The sequence below is a fragment of the Equus quagga genome, chromosome 3, assembly GCF_021613505.1.
Source record: "Equus quagga isolate Etosha38 chromosome 3, UCLA_HA_Equagga_1.0, whole genome shotgun sequence".
NCBI lineage: Eukaryota > Metazoa > Chordata > Mammalia > Perissodactyla > Equidae > Equus > Equus quagga.
This window is the reverse complement of record NC_060269.1, coordinates 153708034-153732145: the sequence shown is the minus strand read 5'-3', so window position 1 is coordinate 153732145 and position 24112 is coordinate 153708034. Positions and strand designations below refer to the sequence as shown.

The 24112-nt window shown below is 45.3% G+C and overlaps 1 protein-coding gene across 1 annotated transcript in view; it reads left to right on the top strand.

Moving 5' to 3' along the window:
- Positions 1 to 24112, top strand: part of FAM193A (family with sequence similarity 193 member A) — a 112971-nt gene that overhangs the window by 17941 nt on the left and 70918 nt on the right. Inside the window, exons 2-6 of the mRNA XM_046656464.1 lie at positions 4702 to 4862; positions 5712 to 5879; positions 8247 to 8481; positions 14619 to 14743; positions 20563 to 20710. Of these exons, the coding sequence (XP_046512420.1) occupies positions 4702 to 4862; positions 5712 to 5879; positions 8247 to 8481; positions 14619 to 14743; positions 20563 to 20710 (837 nt within the window). The remainder of the gene's footprint in view (positions 1 to 4701; positions 4863 to 5711; positions 5880 to 8246; positions 8482 to 14618; positions 14744 to 20562; positions 20711 to 24112) is intronic.

Here is a 24112-nt window from a genome sequence, read left to right as displayed (position 1 = left end):
CTATCGTAAAGTCGAAAAATCTAAGTGGAGCCATTGTAAGTTGGGGACAGTCTGTATATATCTTTAACTGTTCAACCTCTGCTTTCAAAGAACATTATATACTTAACATGTAGTGTTAGAACTTTACAGTGTTATACTCTGAGCACCACCATTTTTTGTGCTAGTGTAGTTATATTTTTCTCAAAAATATTGTAAACTTTACCGTACATTTGTCTTATTTTGGCTTTAAATAGTTAATTATCTTTTTAGAAGACTTTAACAGTGAGAATAGTCTTTGGCCCACATCTGTATCATGTGTGGTGCTCTTCATTCTTTTATGTAGCTCCCCTTTTTCATCTGGGGTTATTTCTCTTTCTGCCTCAGGAACTGCCTTCAACATTTCCTGTAGTGCAGAGAAACTTCTGTTTGTCTGAAAGCTTTTATTTTGCCTTCATTTTTAAAAGATGTTTTGTTCACAATGCTGGGCTGTTGGTCAGCTCTTGCTGACCTCCCTGGTTGCTGATGTGCAGCATGTTGTCATCCTTATCTTTGCTCCTGTGTACAGAGGGGGCGCTCTCTGCCTGCTTCTCAGATTTGCACTTCATCACTGGTATTTTTGTTTTTTGGGTTTTTTTTAAAGATTGGCACCTGAGCTAACAACTGTTGGCAATCTTCTTCTTCTTCTTTTTTTTTTTTTTTTTTTTGCTTTTTCTCCCTAAATCACCCCAGGACATAGTTGTATATTTCAGTTGTGGGTCCTTCTAGTTGCGCTATTTGGGACACCGCCTCAACGTGGCCTGATGAGCAGTGCCATGTCTGCGCCCAGGATCCGAACCAGCGAAACCCTGGGCCACTGAAGCGGAGCGCGTGAACTTAAACACTCAGCCACTGGGCAGCCCCTCATCACTGGTTTTCAGCAGTTTCACTCTGATATGCTTTGGTGTGATTTGCTTTGTGTTTATTGTGCTTGGGATTAAATCAGCTTTTAAGATGTGTCAGTTTACAGTTTCATCAAATTTGGAAAATTTTCAGCTATTTCTTTTTATAACCCCCTTTTTTCCCTGGGACGCTTTACCTGTATGTTGAACTTCTTGACTTTGTCTTATGAAAGCTTTGTTCATTTTTTTCAGTCGTATTTCTTGCTGTGCTTCATTTTGGATTATTTTCACTGCTTGTCTTCAGGTTTATTGATATTCTGTTGTGTCTGATCTGCTAAGTCTGTAGTATTTTTTCTTTTAAGATATTTTATTTTTCATCTCTAGAAATTCTATTTGCTTATTTTTCACATCTTCAGTTTCTCTCCTCGTCGTGTTTATGTTTTCCTCTATTTTCTGGAACATATGGAGCTTATTTGTAATCACCGGTTTCGGATTCTTGTCTGTTGGCTGCATCATCTTTGTTATTTGGGGGCCTGTTTCTATTGATTGGCTTTCCTCCTGGTTACACATCATATTTTTATGCTTCTTGATTTTGTTATTAGATCCTGGACGTTGTGCATTTTACATTGTTGAGTGCTGGATTTTGTTGTATTCTTTTAATCTATTTTGGACTTGGACAGAACAATTTAACTGAAGTTAAATCTGTATAAGATAAGTACTGTAAGGTGATACATTTAAGAATTTACTATATAGTCATCATACACCCTATTGTAAAAGGCCGAACTTCATCCCTCATCACTAGAAAATGTTACTTTCCAGGTTCTTGGTTGCCGTTCTGAGCCTATCCTGTGTGTCAGGCAGCATTGTTGTTGCTGGTATACAGTGGCGAGCAGGTCATAAAGGGTCCTGCTCTCATAGAACTGATCTTCCAGTGAGGGAGACAGGTAAAAAAATAAGAAAATATGCAAAACACCAGGATTTCAGATAACAGTTTGTGATAGAAGAGATTAACCGGGGGTGATTAAGTCAGGAGATGGGCGCCATACTACTGATTTGAACAGGGACACTTTAACATCATGATTGCTAGTAACAGGAGATCATCTACCCAAATGTGTGCAGGCAACTCTAGAGATTACAGTCATGGTGAATCTAGGGGGCAGCCACTATTGTGGATCTTAGGGAGAGGACTCAAGGAAGGACACACTTGGAAGAGGCCCACCTTGGAGCCGGTACGATAGGACCCTCTGGGTAGCTGAGGTGCTGCAGGCAGGGGCTGGTGGGCTCGCTGAAGAGTGTTCAGCATGCAGTCCCCCTCACAGGTAGTGGGCAAGTGGTAGGAGCAAGACTGAAGACTAGGAGGGAGAACCCTGCTTCTGCAGTATTCCCCCAGCATCCTCTGCTGACAAGGCCAAATATCACGCCGCTGGCAAAGAAGCAGTGTTTGCAGGATGCAGCTCCTTCATCACAAAGCAGGGCAGAGAAGGGTGGATTTGGAGTTGAGAGGCAAAAAATTGATAACTAGCTCAGTCTGCCTCCCTGAATAGGTGATCTTTTTGCTGAGGCGTGACTGATTGAGAGAATTCTATCAGACTATCAAAAGCCATTTAAAGATTTAGTGGATTAGCACTCTAGGCAAAGGGAACAAGTGTACAAGCTCAGTGAAATAAAAGCAGAATTATGGAGGGTATGGAAGGTTTTATGCAGGGGAGCTGTATGATCTCACTTAGGTTTTAAACACCACTCTGGCTGCTGCTTGGAAAATGGATCATAAATGTGTAAAGGTAGAAATAGGGGTGCGGGTGGAGAGCCACTGCGGTAGTCCAGGCAAGAGGTGACAGTCGCTTAGACTGGGTTGGAAGCAGTAGAGAGAGAAACATGAGGTGATTCGGATCTGTTTAGGATTGGAGGTAGAAGGGACTGCCTTGCTTTGCTGTTGGATTTGATCGGAATGGAGGAGAAGAGAGTAAATAAACCTCCTTCATTGAAGTGAACTGACCTGCTTCTATTAGAGAACAACCTGGTTCTTCCACGGCTGCCTTCAAACCTACCTTGTCTGACCACCTGTCCCTGCCCTGTGATGATATATTATCAGCCAGGACCATCACCTTTCCATTGACTTTTGGTATTAGAATTGTCTCATTTTCAGGTATTCAAGCCCACTCTACAGAAAACCACAAGTGTCTCATCTAGTTCAAAGCTTCTCCCCTCAGCTTTAATAAGTGATGTCAGGAATCACCGAGGGAATAATGTGGGAGTGGAGGGCAGTGGTGGCCTTTCTTGCTTTCTTGTGCCTTCCCAGCTCTTTGTGGGTGGAGAAGGGCCTCTGTTCAGGAGGAGTTGGGGGTCTCCATTCTGTGCCAGGCTGTCTGTGGTTCTCTTTGGTGACCAGGGCCCGAGGTCCTAACACGTGGCCCATAGTGGTTGGGTCTTGCTTGTAGGAGGCTTTTCTTTAGGTTTACCTAGGCCTTGGTCAGGTCTTTGCACTGGACTGTCTGCGGGGAACTCTGTGTCACACCCCCCATCCCTGCTCTGCTCCCGGTATAATTCCCAGGTCCCCTCCCCCAGCAGGAACCTTCGGGTGGGGTTCTTTCATGATGACGCAGACCCCCCCTCCCTCAGAGAGCTCACTGGTACCTGGCCTCCCACGTGCTGATGGTTAGCTCCCCCTGCTCCCTCCCTCGGTCCATTGGGGAGGCTCTGGCTAGTCTTCTACCCTCAGGCTTTTCCATTTCAAAGTCTGATATCCGTGTCCGTTTCCCCAAACTCGAAGGAACACATAACAGGTTCTTGGAAGAGTTTTCTTGTGCTTCGTCCAGTAGCAAACTGGGGTGGTGCTCTAATTCTCTCCCTAAGCACCAGCCAGTGGGTGAGACCCAGGCCTCTCCGGGACAGGCAGATACCGCAGCCTCTGAGCACTTGTCTTGAAGGCTTTATACTTGACTTGAGGGGGTGATAGGAGAAGGAATAATGAGATTCTCTTTACGTGTGTGAATTCCCTTCAAGAGCCTCTGCTGTGACTCTACTTTTCTCTTCAGGCCATTGGGGGCGATGATTGTGGAGCTGGCTGCCCTGTTAGTGAGCCTTTGGGGGATGTGCACTGTTGTTCACCATGTGGGGCGCTTCGCCTCTAAGACTGGTGCCCACATTCCCAGCTAACAGAGTCCCTCTTAGGTCCTGTCACTGAGGGACAAGGTGCTGGTTGGGTGGGTGGTTCTGAGACTGGAGAAATTGAGGGAGGAAAGAGGTGTGTGGGGTAGGGCATAAGGTCGTATCTGTGTTCTCCGTAGTGGCTGTTGGTAAAATCTTTTAGGTACTGTTGGGTTTGAGCCTGCTTCATCCTGCAGTCTTTGCCCAGAGCATTCTCTTTCTCAAGCCTCCTGTACCCTCATGTTCTCTCCGTACAGCTTGTGGGATTCCACGGGACAGAGAGGCCTCTGCTCCCGGCCACTTTATACTTGGCTTGGAGTGACCACTAGTTTCCAGTAATCGCCATAGTGGGTAACTGTGGGCATGTCACTTTGTGGCGGTGCCCATTGCAGTTGATCTGATACTGTGTATACTGATTAGGACACTGGGAGTAGAACTGCTGTCTTTTAAAGAATGAAAGAAATACATTGACTGTCCTCATGTGATTATGATATAACTGTCAGAAAGTAGAAAACTAGTTGATTCCAAACAAAAATCTTGGCTGTTGGAGAGAAAACGTGTCCTGTGTAATGTCAGTTATTTTCCATGTCTGGGTTTTAAATTTCTTCTAACAGGCATTTTTCTGAACAGTTAGTAACAAATTTGTGCCATGAACTTCTGAACATAACTAGTCTATTCTATTCTGTTTTTCAAGCAGAGCCAAGACTTTCTTCTTCATTCCCCTCTTGGCGGATCACACCCGGAAGCAGGCGGCAGCGGGAGGCTAGCTCTTGGTGCTCAGACGCTGCCCTCGGCGGGTCTAGGCGGTGCTGCCCCCGCAGATGCGGCATGTGCCTGTGAGGCCTGCAGTGAGCGCAGGTACCACGGAGAGACAGACGGGTGCAGGGGCAAACCTCATCCGAGTTGGAGCTGTAACAGGAAATGGGGGTGTTTCTATAAATGACAACACACATTTGAGCCACTCCTGAGAGTAAGACAGTAGCCTGGATATTGTGAGGAAGAACCAGATGAATGAGGTTCATTCCTCATTCCTGCCCTTGAGGATTAACAAGAGGAAGCTAGTCCTCAGAAGGGGAGAGGAGGCATACCGAAATCATTAGAATCTAAGGTCGGGGTCAGTAGACATGGGGGATGCCTTTTACCTGGAGGGCTAGGGAGGCTGGCCACTGCAGCTGCTGAAGGACAGAGGGGAAGAGAAGCCCGGACTCAGGGGTCCTGAACCGGCTTTGTGCCTCATCTTAGGACAGAAGCCAATGGAGCTGAGTGGGGACCAGGGGCTTTGTGGAGTGAGAGCTGCCTGATGGGCACCTTTACGGCGAAGGTTAGGGAGATTGAGGGGAATGTCAGCATTCCTGATTTGGGGCAATAGATGTGGACATTCCTGTCCTGCAAGGAGGGCCTGAAATCTTCTTGAGATGAAGGTCTCAGGAACTGGACAGCCGAGGGTACCCTCGGGCCTGTGCTGGGACACAGGTCTTCAGTCCTCCCTGCAGCAACGGCAGATTGGGAGCCAGCTCTGGGAGCTGAGCAAGGTGGAGGAGTGAGGGTGGGAGCAGGCAAATGGAATGAGAAGGGCCTGCCTGTGGATGGAAAGTGCTGGCCGTTTCCCATCCTCTGTCACCTCAGGCCATCTGGAGAGTGTGGGAATGATACAGATTGTGTTAACTTGTCAACCCCTGACCTCCTTGTTCTTGTGCCGTCTCACAGAGAAATTTCAGCAGAGACAGACCGGGAACCTCAGCAGCTGCAGAACTACTGGTCAGAAGTGCGCTACATGGTCCGCTGCATTTATCGTCAGGCGGGGACCCCACTGGCAGACGACCAAGACCAGTCTCTCGTGCCCGACAAGGAGGGGGTGAAGGAGCTCGTGGATAGGTACACGTTGCCCATGTGTCATGTCTCTCCCTGACCTGCTGCCCAGGGAGCCTGGCAGACACCTCCAGGGAGCCTCCCCTCTGTTCGAGTGGGATCTCCTTCCAGGATCCAGGAAAGCTTGGCTGTGCTTGCTCAGCCCCCGTGCATTGCACTTCTTCAGCAGACAGACTCTGGGTCGAGTTTCAGATTCCAATCCTGATGAAACGCTTTTTGCCTATATAATAAAAAATGAACTGACGTGTTTCTGTCATTTCTCAATGTTGAGACTGACAGTAATGCCACCGTTTGAGTACTTACTGTGTCAGGGATGATGCTAAGCACTTTCTCAAGCATTCTAGCATTTATCAACCCAAGGAGGAAAAGCAGTTATCCCATTTACCAGGTGAGAAAATTGAGGCTCTGTGAGGTCAGGCAACTTGAGAGCGCTCACATAGCGTGTGGAGAGCCAGCCGTAGCCAGGGCTGTCTGTGTGGGTGTTTTTCACATCGGAGTGGCTTGTAGCACAGGGTCTGTTCTTCAGCAGATACCTTGTGCCCAGTGACAATACAGAATTTGAGGTGGACATAATTTTTGTTCTTCCATATAGTTTGTAGCATCTTTTTTCTCTTTTTGAAATGTTCCAAATAAAAGCAATACATTTGAGCTAAACATTTCATGGATCAGTTCTCCTTTGGGTTTCTTTTTCTCACATTTTGAGTGCAGCGCCTTTGAGGACTTTATGAACTCTCGTTTGCTGTACAGTAGAACTTATCCTGGAGGCAGGAGGAGTGACTGGCCATCGGTTTTATAAACGAGTTGATGAATTTGGCCAGTGTATTCAGGGTTTGATCTCTGAACCTCAAACCTCGTTTGAGTCTTCTGTGGCTTTCCCTTAACAGACGAAATACATTCTGTTTCAGAGGACAGTTGTTTTACTAGTAATTAAAATTTAAATTGTTATGCTAAAAAATTAACATATCTTTCTGAAATGTACTAACCATAATGCAAATCCCATCAATTTGTACTGTTTCTTTAGCCACATTTTATATAAGGCTTCACATGTTCCATTGCAGGATTTTACTTAGCTCTTGTCCTTTACAACCTAGGTAGTGTGGTAACTTAAAAATGGAATAGATGACAACTTACATTCTTCTCTTTTGACCATATATGGTAACTTGTGTCTAATAAAGTGCTGAGCTCCCAGTGGTCCCTCCTGGTGATGGGTCGTAGATGGATGTTGTAGGTGTTACTTCAGTGGTCCTCTATCTTAGAGGTTCCTCAGAAGCGCGCAATTAAGAGAAGTGACCACTTTAAACACAGTAATATCAAATGCCATTGAACAAGTTTTTAAAAGTGGATTTGTGTCCAAGTTAGGAAAGAAATTCATGAAAATGTTAATTGTTCTTATGGCCTGGTGGGGGGCCTGTATTAATTTTTGCCCTGCTCTTCAGCTTACAGATTTTATTTCAACACTTTCAGTGTTTTTTTGTTGGGGTAATTTAAAAAGAGAGATACTGTCTGTAAAGTTTCCTTGATTATATAAATCATACAAGCCCATTTGGATTGTGTACTGAATTCCTAGAAAGAGGGAAAAGCAGTCTGCTGCAGTCCTCCAACCCAGGTCTCACCTCTTCTGGGGTGGTTGCTTATCACCTGTTAACAAAGAAGCATTCAAAAATTGTTGTCGTGGCTGGCCCAGTGGTGCACAGGTTAAGTTTGCATGTTGTGATTCAGCAGCCCGGGGTTTCCTGGTTTGGATCCTGGGTGCGGACATGGCACCACTTGTCAAGCCATGCTGTGGTAGGCATCCCATGTATAAAGTAGAGGAAGATGGGCACGGATGTTAGCTCAGGGCCAGTCTTCCTCAGCAAAAAGAGGAAGATTGGCGGCAGATGTTAGGTCAGGGCTAATCTTCCTCAAAAAAAATCGTTGTCTTCAGTCTCGTATGTTTTTAATTGTCGCCTGGTTGAGAAAATGCATCTTGAGCCAGCTGCAGAGGCGCTGATGTGTATGCTCTGCCACCTGCTGGCAGTGTGAGTTCCAACAACTTGCTCCACCTATGTGGGCCTCAGTGTTTAACTGAGTGATTAACTGAGTTAATACATGTGAGAAACAGCTGGCACAATGTAAGCTCTCAATAAATGTCAGTTTTTCCAAGTGTTAGCTGACAACTTTGAAGAGATTGCTGACGCTCTCTGTGCCTGGGATCCCCCTGCTGTTGAGTGAGGTGATTATACAGTTGACAGGTTGTTGTGAGAAGATGGTTCTTGTTAGGTGGGCGCCTGTGGAAATGCTTCAGAAGAGATGCTCACTGATATAAAAATGGTTCCATCAAGGGGACCTATGTGGGCTGGTCCCGGGTGAGTCGTGACTCTCTTTTCTCTGCAGGCTCTGTGAGAGGGACCCCTACCAGCTGTACCAACGGTTGGAACAACAAGCCAGAGAGTATGTGCTGGAGATGAAGGTCCGACTCCTCCGGCAGTTGTCGGCCGCATCCAAAGTGAAAGCGCCGTCTGCCCTGCAGGGCCCTCCACAGGCACACCAGTTCATCTCTCTCCTCCTGGAGGAGTACGGCGCCCTCTGCCAGGCGGCACGGACCATCAGCACCTTCCTTGGCACTCTGGTAAGAGAGGAAGCCGCCTTTTCTTTGGTTTTGTTGAGAACTCTGTGGCAGGATGAAGTTTTTGAGGCTTGTGTGTTGATCTTGTGCCCTGTCACAGACCCTCCCCTCCTCTGGCGAGTTCAGGAGAGAACCTGATTTCTCTTCTTTCTCTTTTCTCTGGACTTTGCTGCTGAATAAAAGCATTGAGTGGATTGATATCTGGGTGATACATCATAGAAATACTGTTTGGGGACCTTGAGGCCTAGGGAATGAGGAATGGGGACAGTATGAGGTGAGGAACAGCGTATGTGTTAATAGGGAAAAGAAAGAGAAATGGTTTGTATTTTAAGCTGTTAATTGCGTTGTCACCGTAGACAAAGGCTTTTATTTGATTGAGTGCACATGAAGAGCCTGAAGGCTAGAGAGCGCCTGTGCACAGCCCTGTGGCTCTCAGTCACTGATTCACTCAGCAGTCCAGCACTAGGTTAAGGATGGGTTTACAGAATCAAATAAGACGCCATCCCACCCTGTAAGCGTCTTTCAATCCTAACGGAGGAGACAAACAAGTGTGTTCTTGTTGGGTCTTTGACCACCTCAAAAAGTAAATTACCAGGGCCAGCCCCACGGCCAAGTGGTTAAGTTCACAGGCTCCGCTATGGCAGCCAGGGATTCATGGAGCCTCGGATCCTGGGCACAGACCTACACACTGCTCATCAAGCCATGCTGTGGCAGCATCCCACATAGAAGAACTAGAATGACTTACAGCTATGATATACAACTACATACTGGGGCTTTGAGGAGGAAAAAAAAGAGGAAGATTGGCAACAGACGTGCGCTCAGGGCCGATCTTCCTCACCAAAAAAAGCTTAAGTTTACCATAAATGGGTGGAAGGAGGCATGTAGTAGTAGAAATACAGTTAATGGAAATGGGGTAAGCTGGGCATTGATCCTAGACAGCCTCAGCACACTTGCTGGTTGGAAGGAGGCCATGCTCCCCAGAGAGAGAAGCCATTTACACTTTATGACTATTATAAAAAGCACCCATTTACTAATAGTCTGTGGAGTTTTTCATCATCACCTACATTTTATTATTAAATGATAGTTCACTGTGCTAGTTTTAGGTACTTTCTTAGTGGTAAAACTACATTTCAAAACAAATATAGTAACCAGTGACTCCTAATATTTTAAGCCTAATGGTCTTTATGTGATTCTGAAGTTGGTAGACCTTCTTGCTGGGAAAATTTACATACTCTTAATTTTATGAATTATTTAAGGGGTTCATGGACTTCCTCAAGCATCCCTGCAGTAGACCACTGCCATTCCTGTAAGTGAGTCTGAAACCTTGAGGAAGGTATCCATTGTGAGAAAGGAGCTGGTGAGTGGGAGGGCATTATCCCTGTTTCAAGGCCTGAGGCTGAGAAATTGAATACCAGTCTACAGAACAGGGCTGGACTTTCCTTTGGTGCCTTATTTCCTTCATTCTGCATCTCTTGCAGCACTTTCCCTCCCACCTGTACTTAGGGAAAGTCTGCCTGTTCCTCAGAAGTCCAAATCCAGGTACCATCTCCTCTGTGACTGTACACTTGAACCTTCCCGAGTCTCCTGAGGAGACAGAGGACGTGAGCCAAGGTTGAGAGCGCCTCCACTGCCTGAACCTGGCACACAGAGCAGTGAGGAGCACTCCTGCTGTGCCCTAGAAAGTGCTGCCTGAGTCCAGGCCCTCTGCGGGTGCTTAGAGTAGAATGCTGTTTTATGAAGCAAACAAAAATTGATGTGAACCATGTTTATTGAACAAATTCCTAGCAGTTTATATAGAAATGTTTTCTTATGGTTTGAAAAATACTCAAAAACTCTGAGCACAAAATATAGCTGCTTGGTCAATGATTTATTTCACTTTTTTTTTACACACAGAGATACTCACTTTGGTTTCCAGTGGTACAGCAGATGGAATAACCTGAACTCTTCCTTCCTTCAAGGGAAACAACTAAATTAGTGGATAACAAAAGCTAAAACAAGATAAAGTCTTTTGAAACACATGCTGAGATGGCATAAAAGGCAAGAAGCCTTCTCAAATCTAGAAGTAACTTTGCAGTGATCCAAGGTTGCCAGTAAAGTCAAGCACCGTGCAGGTCACTTCTAGAGGTCTCAGCTTTATCTTCTATAACCACGGTGCCACTGTCATACCCACAAAAACTGACAGTGATTTCTTATTATTGACTAACACCCAGTCCATATGAAAATCTCCCAGTTATCTCAAAAATTTCTTTTTATGGTTGAGGTGTTCAAATCGGGATCCAGTAAGGTTCACAACTTTATCACAACATCCTTCCATGCCCACACGGTGGTCAATGCAGTGTTAAGTATTGACAGAACTAAGTTAAGATAAACTTGAAAGTCAGTGTTTCAGAGCAGTACTTCTCAACATTTTTGGACTATGGGCCCTTTAAACTTAAAAACTGAGGATGCCAAAGAGCTTTTGTTTATGTGGATTTTATCTGTCAAAATTTACTGTATTGAAATTAAAATGGAGAAATTTATTAAATCCTTTAAAAAATAGTAATCCCATTATATAGCATAAATAGCATATTTTTAAAGATTTTTTATTTTTTCCTTTTTCTCCCCAAAGCCCCCCGGTACATAGTTGTGTATTCTTCGTTGTGGGTTCTTCTAGTTGTGGTATGTGGGACGCTGCCTCAGCGTGGTCTGACGAGCAGTGCCATGTCCGCACCCAGGATTCGAACCAACGAAACACTGGGCCGCCTGCAGCACAGCGCGCGAACTTAACCACTCGGCCACGGGGCCAGCCCCATAAATAGCATATTTTTAAATAAATAACTATTTTCCAAAATAAAACATATTTAGTAAGAAGAGGGACATCATTTACATTTTTGCGAATCTCTTTGGTGTCTGGCTTAGGTGGGGACACCTGGATTCTCATAGCTGCTTCTGCGCTCAGTCTGTAGTCATAGGTTGTTTTGGTTGAGGTTATTGATGTATTTGGAAAAGGCAGCAATATTTTAATAGCCTTTTCAGATCATTGTGGATGTTCTTCTTTGAGAGTCCACTAGAGCCTGTGTCTCTCTGAATGGTTAGTTACAATGTAGAACCTGAAACCGTAACACTGAACTGACCCCACTCTGTTACATGAGAATCCACTGGTGTAGCTTACACTTCGAATGGTCTGCTCACGTGTGGTTTTCTAACATGGCACATTGGTCATTTGGAAAAAACTGGCTCACTCACTGAGTTATGCAGATCTTCTTGATGATAGTCAATGTGAAATCATTGTGATGTTTTTATCACGATTGTATATTTGATATAAAAAAAAAGACCTTTGTTACTATCACCGCTGATCCTCTCAGAATGGTCTTTAAATGTGGGGAAGCTTCAGAGCCACAGTGGCAGGTGCAAGTCTTTTTAAGTTCTAATTTTGCTTGAAAGCTCAAATTTTATGATCAGCTATAAATAGTTGTTTTTCTTGAAGCAACAAGTTCAGTTGTATGAACCCTGCTGGCTTATTCTCTGCTAACCGCAGTAGCTTCTCTGTGAACAACGTCCCCTATTCTGATTCTGCAGAGCCTGTGGAATGCATTTGGACATAGAAAGGCATTTTCAAAAGTGTGACTTTTGTGGGAAATATACTTGCTTGTGGAGTTTATTCCACACTGCCCCAGGGATCAAACAGGATAATAGGGTCACATTTTTTTCTATTTATTTTAAATATTAAAATAAAGTTGGGACTAGACTTAAATTATGCCTTCGTCTAGGACATAACTTACCAGGCTATAGTAATATTGAACATCCTGCTATTTCTCAAGGTCTCTTGTAGGACTTGATTCTAAACACTTCCTTTTCCTTCTTCTAAACCCTCAAAAACCTTTTTGCAGTTGAATATGGGAGGTAAGACTAGTTTGAATGGGAAAGCCTGAGCGTGAGTCCTTCGAGAAGCTTTCTTTTGTGCCTCTGGCTTGGGCAGCACTGACTCTGCCGTCCTCTCACAGCAGCTGTGACAGCTCCTCCATCTCCTAGACCCCAGTCCCCACATGCCCTGGCAAGTTGCTCAGCCTCTGTAGTCTCTTTCTGGCCTGTGATGGGGCATAGCAGCACCACATTCAGGGTTATTGCGGGTGCTGGTACTGTGTTCACACGTGGGAAGCACTGAGAACAGTGCCTGGCTCACAGGAAGCACTCCATAATGCACATGTTGTTATCCTAAGTTGATTTCAGGTTGTGAAATGAGTTTGGGGCTTGCTGTTTCTCTTGCATGCCTCATCTGGAAATATAACTTCAGATTTCATAAAAAATGCCCAACATCTTCATAAATCAGTCTTCATCCAGTTACCTTTAACGTGAGCCCAAAGACCAGAGCTGTGGTCCCACCCCTGCAAGTGTTGTAACACAGTGCCCAAAGTTGCTCATAGACTGGCTGGCAGGGACCACTGACTCTGTCCTGAAGATTTATGGGGGAGACCAGGCAAGACCTTGGCTCTCTTGGGATGCCTTCCCTGAACCTTCCCTCAGCTTGCTGAGGGCCTGGTCTGGCTGCTGCCTTAGTTCCTAAATGTTCTTTGTCATGGAGTCAAATCATAAATCAGATGAACTCCTGCTCTTCTGTCTCCTGGGGACTCCTGAAGGGCAGGGACCTACTGTATTAGTCTTTCTCTCCCTGTAGCTGGCATAGAGCCTGTGTAGAGTGGTCTCTGCTGAAATCTGTGACATGAGTCCTTTTGACATTTTGTGGCCACAGTGTTATTACAGGCATATTCTTGGGTAATGGTTTCTCATTCCAGGCCTTGGGCTGAGTTTATTGGGTCCCAGGCCCTGGCCTTCTGCCCCGCCCAATTTTTCTATGTTGAGTAATGGCACTGAGAGATGCTGGGTTTGAAATGGGAGTGATGAAATTCAGATCTTGGAGGTGCTGGTATTTTAGTAAAACATACAGTGGGAGCATGCACTGGAAACATTGACAGAATTGAGGGCTTAAGGTTCTCTGCAGATGTCATAGATTCCTTGCTAAATTTCTTTTTCTTTATGTTTTTAGGATATAAAAAGAGAACTGTAACTAGCAGAACTGGCATATATGTACGTGGTATAGCAATATCACTGGTGTGCTCTCCACATCATCTTACAGATGTTTGTGTTTGGGAATAGGAATTGATCAGTTTAACTTGTTCTCCAGGCCCCTGTGTCAACCAGTTATCAGTTGATAAAACAATAGAATCTTCATGTCTAGATCATTTACTAACATCTCCAGGTGTGATCATTTCAACTCAGTTTGGCTATATTGTCAATTAGGACAGACTACTAAATCTAGTCACTGTGAGTAATCCAATTCAGAGGAGTCCAGAACTATTGATGTGTAATGATAAGCAGTTTTCCAAGCTGTCTGTTGTTTAGGTAAGGAACGTTTACCCAAGAATGTAAGATGATTCAACACAAGTAGTGTACAAGTAGCTTACAGATGGAAGCATGGATTCACACGTGCATGGTTGTAGCAAGATCTGTTAAGAGTGAATGCTGCATCTAGGAAAGGTACTCGTGCCATCTATCCCAGTCTCCTTGTGTTGAGGGCAAGTGGACGTCTTTTGATGTCACACTCTGTGATGGCCAGGATGCTCCCAAATGTTTAAAAGTTGTTCTCTAACTGATGAGTTTGCCTACGTTTATTAGGGAAACGAAAGACCTGACCTTTCACGGAGTATCGCTAGAGGAGAAATTATTTGCATCGGTCAGAAAGGGAGATTTCTCAAAATAGGCAAGAAATAATTGTCTTTTGGCATCAAAGGATTTGTATGCATTTAAATTGTTGGAAAAGTAGGGCTTTTGATACAGTTTTGAAAGCGTGATTATGAGAAATCACCATCAAATATGGGTAATTGTTTCTCTTCTTTCTCTGTCCCTTCTTGATCTGTGTGCATCTTACCACCCTGTGTTGTGTGTAAGTTATTTAGAAGGGAGGCTAAGTGGGGATCCGTGTCCATATAGTCAGAGATCTGCATCAGTGTGTACTTTAGGACGTAAAGGGAGCAATGACTCCTCATAAGGAGAATGTTCTGGGCCTTTGTAGAGGAATGTGGGTGTGGAGGGAGGAGGAAATCCTGGGAATTCTTTGCTCTTCGTCAATTCAGTACATCTTTTATTTATTTATTTTTAACTAGGAAAACGAACACTTGAAAAAGTTCCAGGTGACATGGGAACTGCATAATAAACATCTATTTGAAAATCTGGTCTTTTCGGAGCCACTTCTCCAGAGCAACTTGCCAGCACTGGTGTCGCAGATCAGGTATTTGGTCTTAATCTGCATATGTCCTCGTGGTACGACAGCATGGTTCTTTTCCCTGTGGTGTAGCATGTGTGCATCTGAACACCAGTGTAGTGTGGAAGTTCTTACCAGAAAAATCACAGGGCTCAGGGAAAAAAATGCACTTTGGGCAGAAAGCTAAAAACCCAAAGAGCAATACAATTAAACTAAAATAACAAACCCAATAGTAATGCTACTAAGATTTAACAACACGGATTCCTCATAAATAAGGAAAAGTTGTGGTATCCATAATAGTTTACCTTGACAAGACTCAGGCTTGGCCAGGTGGCTGTGGTATAGTCCATGCTGTGGCACTTGGGTATACAGGGAAGATGGGATGGGAGGAGGGAAGTGGGAGATGAGAGGAGGGAGGGTGAGAGGTGGGAAGAGCAGGAGGGATGAGGATGAATGGCTCCACCATGGGTCTGATGGTGCCAAGGGGCTCCTAGTTACTAGACGTAGGGATGAGACACACCTTTTCATCTCTCAGAAGTTCCCTCAAGGTCTTTGTTCATGGCTTGGGTTCTTCTTAGCGGTGTAAAGTATCCATGGGGCTTTATCATGTGTGCCAAGATGAGTGTACCAGGTACAGTACTTGGGGGCATTTACCCAGTGATGGGGCAAGTGAGAAGGCTTGACCCAGGGTGTGTTTGCTCCAAGTTGGCTGTGCTCGGCTGGAAGGAGGCTCCTCTCGGATCTGCTGTCACAATGCACTGCTGAGCCAGGCCCCAAGTTCCCCCAGTTGTGCAGCATGGTGATTTTGTTCCTTATCTGCTTACCACGTGTGAACAGATTCCACACTATAGATGCATCATAACTCCACAGACTGTAGTCATCTTTATTTAAATGTCCATGTTGAAATATAGTTGGACCAGATTCACAAAGAAGGGAAATTATTAGTATTTTTTGTGCTGAGGAAGATTAGCCCTGAGCTGATAAGATCTCTTCCAGTCTTCCTCTACCTTATAAGTGGGTTGCTGCTGTAGTGTGGCTAACAAGTGGTGTAGGTCTGTGTCTGGGATCCGAGCTTTAGAACGCATGCCACTGAAGTGGAACGTGCCGAACTCAACCACTGTGCCACTGGGCTGGCCCGGAAATGATTTTTTTTTTTAAGGATTTTATTTTTTTCCTTTTTCTCTCCAAAGCCCCCCAGTACATAGTTGTATGTTCTTCATTGTGGGTCCTTCTAGTTGTGGCATGTGGGACGCTGCCTCAGCGTGGCTTGATGAGCAGTACCATGTCCGCACCCAGGATTCGAACCAACGAAACACTGGGCCGCCTGCAGCAGTGTGTGCAAACCCAACCACTCGGCCACAGGGCCAGCCCCCTGGAAATGATTTTTAAGTAAATAAATCATCATTGTAGTTGACTTATACACCACTTTTTTTTTCTCTTGAAACCCATGTATCCACCCAGTATTTATTTCCTATATTCCTACATCCTATTTGTTCTCACTTCACATTCTCACCTCTGGAGGAAGAATAACCTTAAAAACAGCTAGTTAGGTAAGGGGATTAGGGGTATAGAGATTGCAGCAAAGTGTTAGGGAGTGTGGCCTGTGCTCTGGTTGGTTCCTGACCCTTCCAGCATCCCCTTCACCACAGCCTGCTTCCCGCCCACTCTTTTCCTTCTGTGTCCATGCTGAAAGGATCCATACGTTCCCTGGTGAATGCACGGAGACTTGCATGTTCTAACTGCCACCCTCACAGAGGAAAAAGAGTCAGGAGAGTATTCAAAGTCATGAGTTTGAAATGCAGAAGGTAGTTTTGTCCCTAGGTACAGTGTTCACATCCACCAAACGCACTTTTTATGAAAAGACATGCATCTAGAGGGAGGATTTTTCCTGCAAGATTCCAGGGTATTTAGCCTTGGTTTTTTTTTCCTAGTGAGTCAGTGAGTTTGGTGGGCATGTCATCAAACTGTGGGTGGGTGACAGAAAACTGAAACGTATTTTAAAAACTCCATTTTTTTTCTGTGCTTTAGTTCTGGATTTCTCATTTGCTCATTGGGAGTGATGGTCAGACTTCAAAGATCGGCAGTGTTTTAGAGTCTTAAATGTTAATTTTGGAGTCAAGCTACAGTGTTGCTCTCAGGAGCCGGTGAGGGAGGGGGGAAATAGAGACAGGAGGAGCTGAGGAGAAGGCAAGTAGAGCATTCCCCAGGAGGCTGGTGACGCCAGGAGGAGCGACTCCTCTGAGTTCCCCAGAGGACATCTCTGTGGGATCCAAGAATAATTCAGATTTGAGCTTCTAGTGTACAGATACCCATTTAACAACTCATAAAAGTTCTGTGACAAGTTGTCTACAAACACCGCCCCTAAAGCAATGACCGCCTCTGGGGCAGATGAAATCCATAGCTGTATTTTAATGTTGGTGCTTTGTCTCTAGGCCTGTGTTTAACTTTATTGTAAAGTAAAACACAGATACAGAAAGACTACACAAAGGGAAGTACTGGCAGGCGAACATCCCATAGCTGCCACCCACTGCAGTCCCTGGAAGCCAGTCCCTCTCGAGCCCATCCAGGACATACACCTCTCCCAGAGCTGTCACCGGACCGGCGCAGTCGTGCTCTTTCCTGTCTTTCTCTTCTTGTTACTCACATGTGCATTTCCATAGTCTTGCCTGGATTTTTATTTGATGTATCCTTTTATTTTTTTTAACGTAAATTATCTACCCAAATGTTGACCTCATTTAAAGGAACTGACTTAGTTTAGGAAAGTTATTTCTCTCTCTTTTTTTTAACAACTCGATTGAGATATAATTCAAATACTGTACAATTCACTCATTTAAAGCGTACAGTTCAATGGCTCTTGGTATATTGCATTATTAATGTTTTTAAATTGTGGAAAAATATAGATAACATAAAACTTGCCATTTTAACCTTTTTTTTTTTTAATCCTTTCTTTTTGGTGAGGAAGATTGGCACTGAGCTAACATCTGTTGCCAGTCTTCCTCTTTTCTTTTTTTCTCCACAAAGCCCCAGTACATAGTTGTATATTCTGGTTGTAGGTCATTCCAGCTCCCCCATGTGGGATGCCGCCACAGCATGGCCTGATGAGCAGTTCCGAGGTCGGCGCCCAGGATCTGAACTGGCAAACCTCAGGCTGCCAAAGTGGAGCACGTGAACCCCACTACTTGGTCACAGGGCCAGCTCTTTAACTATTTTTAGGTGTACGCTTCAACAGCATTAATTACATTCACAATTTTGGGCGACCGTCACCAGTATCTATTTCCGAAACTTTGTCCTCACCCCAAGCAGAGACTATTCCCATTAAACAGTGACTCCCCACTCCCCGTCCTTTTTTCATGTCTTCTGAGATTCTTTAATCTGTACGTGCCCCATCCCTACCCCTTTTTCCCTTACAATTTATCTGTTAAAGAACCTAAGCCGTTTGTCCTGTGTTGATGCCCAGGGTCTGGATCCTGAGGCATGCACCCCTGGGGCATCCAGCAGGCCCTCTGTCTGTACTGCCTGAGAGTCGGTGGCAGGATCCAGAAGCTCTGTCAGTCTCTGCTTCCGTCCCTGTGGCAAGACTAGGAGCCTCATTGTGTACACACTGCTTATTTGTTATTGTGGATCTGAATACCTATTGCCCAATTAGGTCTTTATTTTAAATATATAATATTAATTGTTAGGTAAGATTATAATTGAAATTAAAATTTTAATTTTAAGTAAACTTACCCAAACTGATTTTATTTCATTCTCCTTGTCACTTATTGTTTCACATACACATTATTTGTAATAGATATTACCATGAATATCTTTCCAGCGCTGTTGTGTGTTTCCAAAGTGAATATTTAGATAGTAACCTGTTTGCTGAACCATTGATGTAGTTTGACCCTGAGGATATTCCCTGCTGTCTGGTAGCTCTCCTGTTTCCTCTCTGGATTCCAGCACAGCTTTGCTTGAATGTAAGCCCTGTGCCTATAGATTGTGCTCCAGTTACCCCACCAAAGATGTCCCAGGACCCTTTGACTGCTTTACTCTCCATTGGCTTGAAATAGTCTATATCATAGTGTAGGAGGAGAGCAGTTCTCACTTCTGGTAAGAGTCTGAAGAGAAGTGCATGCTGGGCTTATGCCAGTGCCCCCTTAGCATCCTAGTTTTCCAGGTGGTACAAGAGGGGCAGGATGGCATTATGTAGATGGTGGGTTTTGTGTGAAAAGTGGAAATCAGTCTGTGACGAGCAAGGTTGCAGAAGCAGGAGTGGAGAGAAAACCACCACTTCTTGGGCTGCTATGCAGCTAGACAGAAGACGGTGCTCAGGCCTAGGGGTCACCAAGGCACTGTGTAGAGCCCAGAGGAGCCTCAGAGTCACTGGGTTCTGTGTCTTGATGGGTTTTGTTTCCTGAGGGACAGAAACAGCTTTAGAAGAACAGCCTTGATGTTTGAGAGAGCCTCAGTCACTGTGTGGGTCAGTATCTTTCTCTGTTGTTTTCTGGGCTTCCCTAAACATCTTTTCAGTTACACCTGATTTCTACATGCTCCCTCTTTGAAGTGGATTTCATAGACAGACATGTGTGTAGATAGCTTCAGCAACTATGAATTCATTTGGAAGTTCTCTGTTTTTACACAGTCGCAAGTGTGATTTACCCCAGAGTGGAGACAGGTAAAAGGAGAACAGGGAGCTATTTATACCCATTGGAAAGGTTTTAATTTTAAAATTGCTTTATTGTTTACTTTTTTTAATAAATTATTAGATTGTTATTATAATAAAATTCTGAGAATATAGAAAATCATGAAGATAGGTAGGTACTATAAACAATTTGGTGCCTCTTCTAGATTTTTTTTCCTATGTCCTCTCCTTTATACACACATTCGTAAACATGATGCCATAGTCATATCTTTACTTAGCATGAGCATGTTTCCATTTCAGAACATATGTATGTAAATGTATGTATGAATGAGTAGATGTATATAAAGTTTGTGATGAGTGCCTAGTTACCCAGAATCCCTTTGTCTGGAGATGCCAGAATGTCTTTCATTGATCTCCAATGAGTAGCTTCCAGTTCTTTGTATATAAACAACACTGATTATTAACCCTGCACATCATCTTTGTGCTCTTGAGCAATTATAAATGTTGTCTTTGATTTTGAAACTCTTTGTCAAGATGTGTTTGTTACAGTTAGTTTGGTTCGAATGTTGATTATTTAGATGCTAAGAAAATGAACAGTTTCTGATGATAACGTGTATGGTAACCTCCATGCCCCGAGCTCTCCCCGGCTTCCTCCTCTATCCCAGGCCACCCGCTTGCCCCATATCTTCTTTTTCAGAAATCTGCATATTTTCCTCATTGTTTACCTGTGTGTGTGTCTTTCGTTTTCTGTTTTTCTCATTTGCCATGTTACCGTCTTTCTTAAGCTATAATATAGAATAAATAAAACTGTGTTTCTTTTGTTGAATCTAATTTTCTGTTATACTTAATTTGAAAACCAGGTCCAAATTTTGTATTTCTCATTAAATGTATTGTTTTGTCTGGGTTAGTGTATTTCAATAGGGAAAAATAGTTTACAACTCCATGTTTAGTAAACTGAATCAGTATGCCTTGCTCTTTTTAGAACAGTGTTATTCACCACTAATTTTTTTCTTAGGAGCTGTTACTTTGAGCTTCCCCTTTATGCCAGATTCTGTTCTGGGTGCTTTGCATATCTACTTATTAATCACTTACAGCAACTTGTGTGGTGTGTAGTGGTGTCCCACTTGTCACATTGGGAGGGGAAGTGACAAATAGAAGCAAACCTCTGGTCACTGGCCCAGAACCTTTGGGCCCCTTTCTTTTGTTGAAAGGCCTCTCTCCCTAGGCTGGGAACCACAACACATGATACCTGCAATGAGGACACATACAGCACCTTGCTGCAGCGGTACCAGCGCTCTGAGGAGGAGCTACACAGGGTTGCTGAGGAGTGGCTGGAGTGCCAGAAGAGAATCGACGCCTATGTTGACGAGCAGGTGAGTGTGCACTGCCAGAACCTGCTATGTGGAAGGCATATGTGCCAATGGGGAGGCGGAGGTGCAAGTAGGGGACTCCCAGCCACTGATTTTCCAGAGGAGACAGACCCAGGCAGCACTGCAGACGACCCTCACCTAGCTGTGCCTGCAGGTAGCAGCAGTTGGTCAGGTCACTATCGGCCTGGTCATGCCTGCTGTCACTTGCATAGGCTGCCACCTAGGCTCAGTGTCACCTGCAGGAGCCTGTGGGGCCTTGGGCTGCTGATCCTTGTAATTTCAGGAACCATTTACTGAACATTTTGCTGTTTAGAGCCTAGGGACGCACAGAGGAGTGTGACTTTCAGAGCCTGTTCTCTCTCCGTCCCTGACTGTCTAGAAAGGGAATGCAGACATGAACACACGCAGCTGTGTTTGGCAGGTGGTTTACAGGGGTGGAGGAGGACAGAGAAGGCAGGGTGCTGCTGTTGGAGATAGGGCCTGATGGGCAGGTGCAGCTGGTCAGCTGGAGCCTTTTAGGATGACATGGAACAGGGCTTCCAGATGGCATCCCAGTTTGCCTGCCATTCTAATACCCCTGAGGGGGGTCAGGCAGGGAGGGCATTCAGAATGGCCCCTTTTCAAAGTAACAGGGTGTGAGGAATGACAAGGGAACAGTGCAGAGCTCTGTGTTATATTTTTGAGACTCTAGGAAAGCAAACCTTGGTTCTGATTTGAGGCGTGTGCTGGTCCACTGTCTGCCTGGGATTGTTGGTGCTGCTTGGCCACTGGCTGTGACCCCTTGGTCTCAGCATTATTGTCTGAGCACAGTGAGAGATTGTGACGAAGGAAGGGGCTGGTGTGTGTTTGCTACTTCCCATGACCCTGTGTCACTGATCTTTCAAGTCTCATGCCGTGTTTAGTATGGCAGTTCTCTCTCTGCAGCCACGGGGACCATAACTACAAGTGGTCTCTTACTCAGAACTTGGGAGAATTTCTTGTACGATATTGCTCTGCCTGATACTGCCCTTAACGTTTGTCAGCTGCAGTAGAATAAGTTCCAACTTTGTAATGTTACAGAATTCAGCACTGTTAAGCTTATCTTGGGACAGGTGGTCCCACAACTCACACAAATCTGCGCACTCCATGCACTTGGCCTTTTCTACCAACTCTGTATGCACAGCACGTCAGGATGAGGTGGGGGCCTCAGGAGCCACTCTGCACCCATAACATGCTGCCTACTGTCCTGCGGTCCCAAGTTGGGTGTGTAGAGCAACTATTGTTTTATATTTTCTTCGGAGTGAACATGTCCTTAATTTATGTGTGTCTGTTTTTATAACCAGAGATGTATTCTCCAGCGGTGGCGTGTTTTTGACCGTTGACCCCTCAGCTTAGGCCACTGTGGGAGCAGGGCTGTTTCCCAAGTTACTTGATAGATTTTAGTTTGGCAAATGCTGGAGCGGGGTCAAGTAGCTATAACCCCTGCCCATGGCTTTTCCTGCCTAAAGAATAGCGGGATAGTGGGGCAGAGCAGGTCATGGCCTCCAACTGTCTTGATATGGACCTCTGCATCCTTGATCTGGACCTCTGATTGGCTCAACCCCATGAAGCTTCGAGCATCCAGGCAGCCAGAAGCCAAGTCACTCCAACACAAGGCAGCAGAAAGCTGCCCTCTCCTCTGCTACCTGCATGTGCACCCGCCCATTTTCAGGAGTCTGCTCTTCAGGTAGTAGAGGAAAGAGGAGCCAAGAGGGGAAAGGGTGCATGGGGCAATGGGGACTAGCTGCAGCACCTTCTCCAGAAAGCTTGCAGCTTCAGCAGAGGTGCCCAGGGGAGGCGGAGGTGCAAGTAGGGGACTCCCAGCCTGTGCTGTGAGAGCACAGGACTGAGGGGTGTGTTGAGGTTGCCACTCCCTTGAAGCTATTCCCCATCTCTTGGGGTGTTCTTGGCTCAGGTCCTATGGAGGACCCTGAAGGGCAGTCACTTCTAGGCTCTGCCCCAAACTTGTAAGCCTTGTTCAACCCTTTCCCCTCCCTGGACCTCATTCTCCCACTTGTTGAATGACAGAGTCAGATTAAATGATGTTTTAGTTTTATTTGAGCCTTTGTATTTTATAATTCTAAGTAAGTTTTTTTTGTCTGTCATTATTACAAATCAGGACTACAATAAATAGTTCCTTGTGTTCTGATTTGGACTGTGGTGAGCTGGTTAATAAGTTACCTGTAGAGGAAATCCCATAGCAGTTAAGTGTGGTGGTTTATTGAAAGTACAAAAGTAAAGGGAGAAGCAGAGAGATCTCTGATTTCCTGGGATATTGGGACATCAGTATTCTGTAAAGGAAGGACCTTAGGAAAAAAATGAAAGACCTGAACCTGTCTGTCTGGCTTAACTCTTGTCTTTGGGACTCACCTGCGTGGTAGAAGAAAACTGAGTCATTCTTTAAAAGAACAAGGGATATGCAAAGCTTTCTCAGGAGGAGAGAGGTGTGAGAAGCAGGAGCTAGCCTGGCCACGTGGCTGGGAGGAGCACAGGAGCACTCTTACTCCTGAGTTCAGGGAAAGGCCACTGCAGAGGGCTGGGGTCCTGAGGCTACTTGGTGGGAGGCACATGGAAGGGTCCTGAACCCATGAGGCAATGCTACCTGCTAAGTCTCTCTGTCCTGCCAACTTTGGCTCCTGGGAAAGTTGTATTGCGTTAGGTCACAGAACCCTCCCTCCCAAGTGGGCTGAAGAAAGTCCCTCCAGTGGGCTGAAAATGAGTCCCCTCAGTAGACTGAAGGTAAGTCCCCCCTGCCCAGTGGACTAAAGATAAGCCCTCCCCCAACCAGTGGACTGAAAATCAGCTCCCCCCACCCCCTAGTAGACCGGAGAGGAGTCCCCCTAGTGGACTGAAGACGATTCCTCACCCCAGTAGACCGGAGAGGAGTCCCCCTAGTGGACTGAAGACGATTCCTCACCCCAGTAGACCGGAGAGGAGTCCCCCTAGTGGACTGAAGACGATTCCTCACCGCAGTAGACCTGAGAGGATTCCCCACAGTGGACTGAAGACGATTCCTCACCCGAGTAGACTGGAGAGGAGTCCCCACGGTGGACTGAAGACGATTCCTCACCGCAGTAGACCTGAGAGGATTTCCCACAGGGAACTGAAGATGATTCCTCACCCGAGTAGACTGGAGAGGAGTCCCCACGGTGCACTGAAGACGATTCCTCGCCCCAGTAGACCTGAGAGGATTCCCCACAGTGGACTGAAAACGATTCCTCACCCGAGTAGACCAGAGAGGAGTCCCCCTAGTGGCCTGAAGACGATCCTCACCCAAGTAGACTGGAGAGGATTCCCCACAGTGGACTGAAGATGATTCCTCACCCGAGTAGACTGGAGGGGAGTCCCCACAGTGGACTGAAGATGATTCCTCACCCGAGTAGACTG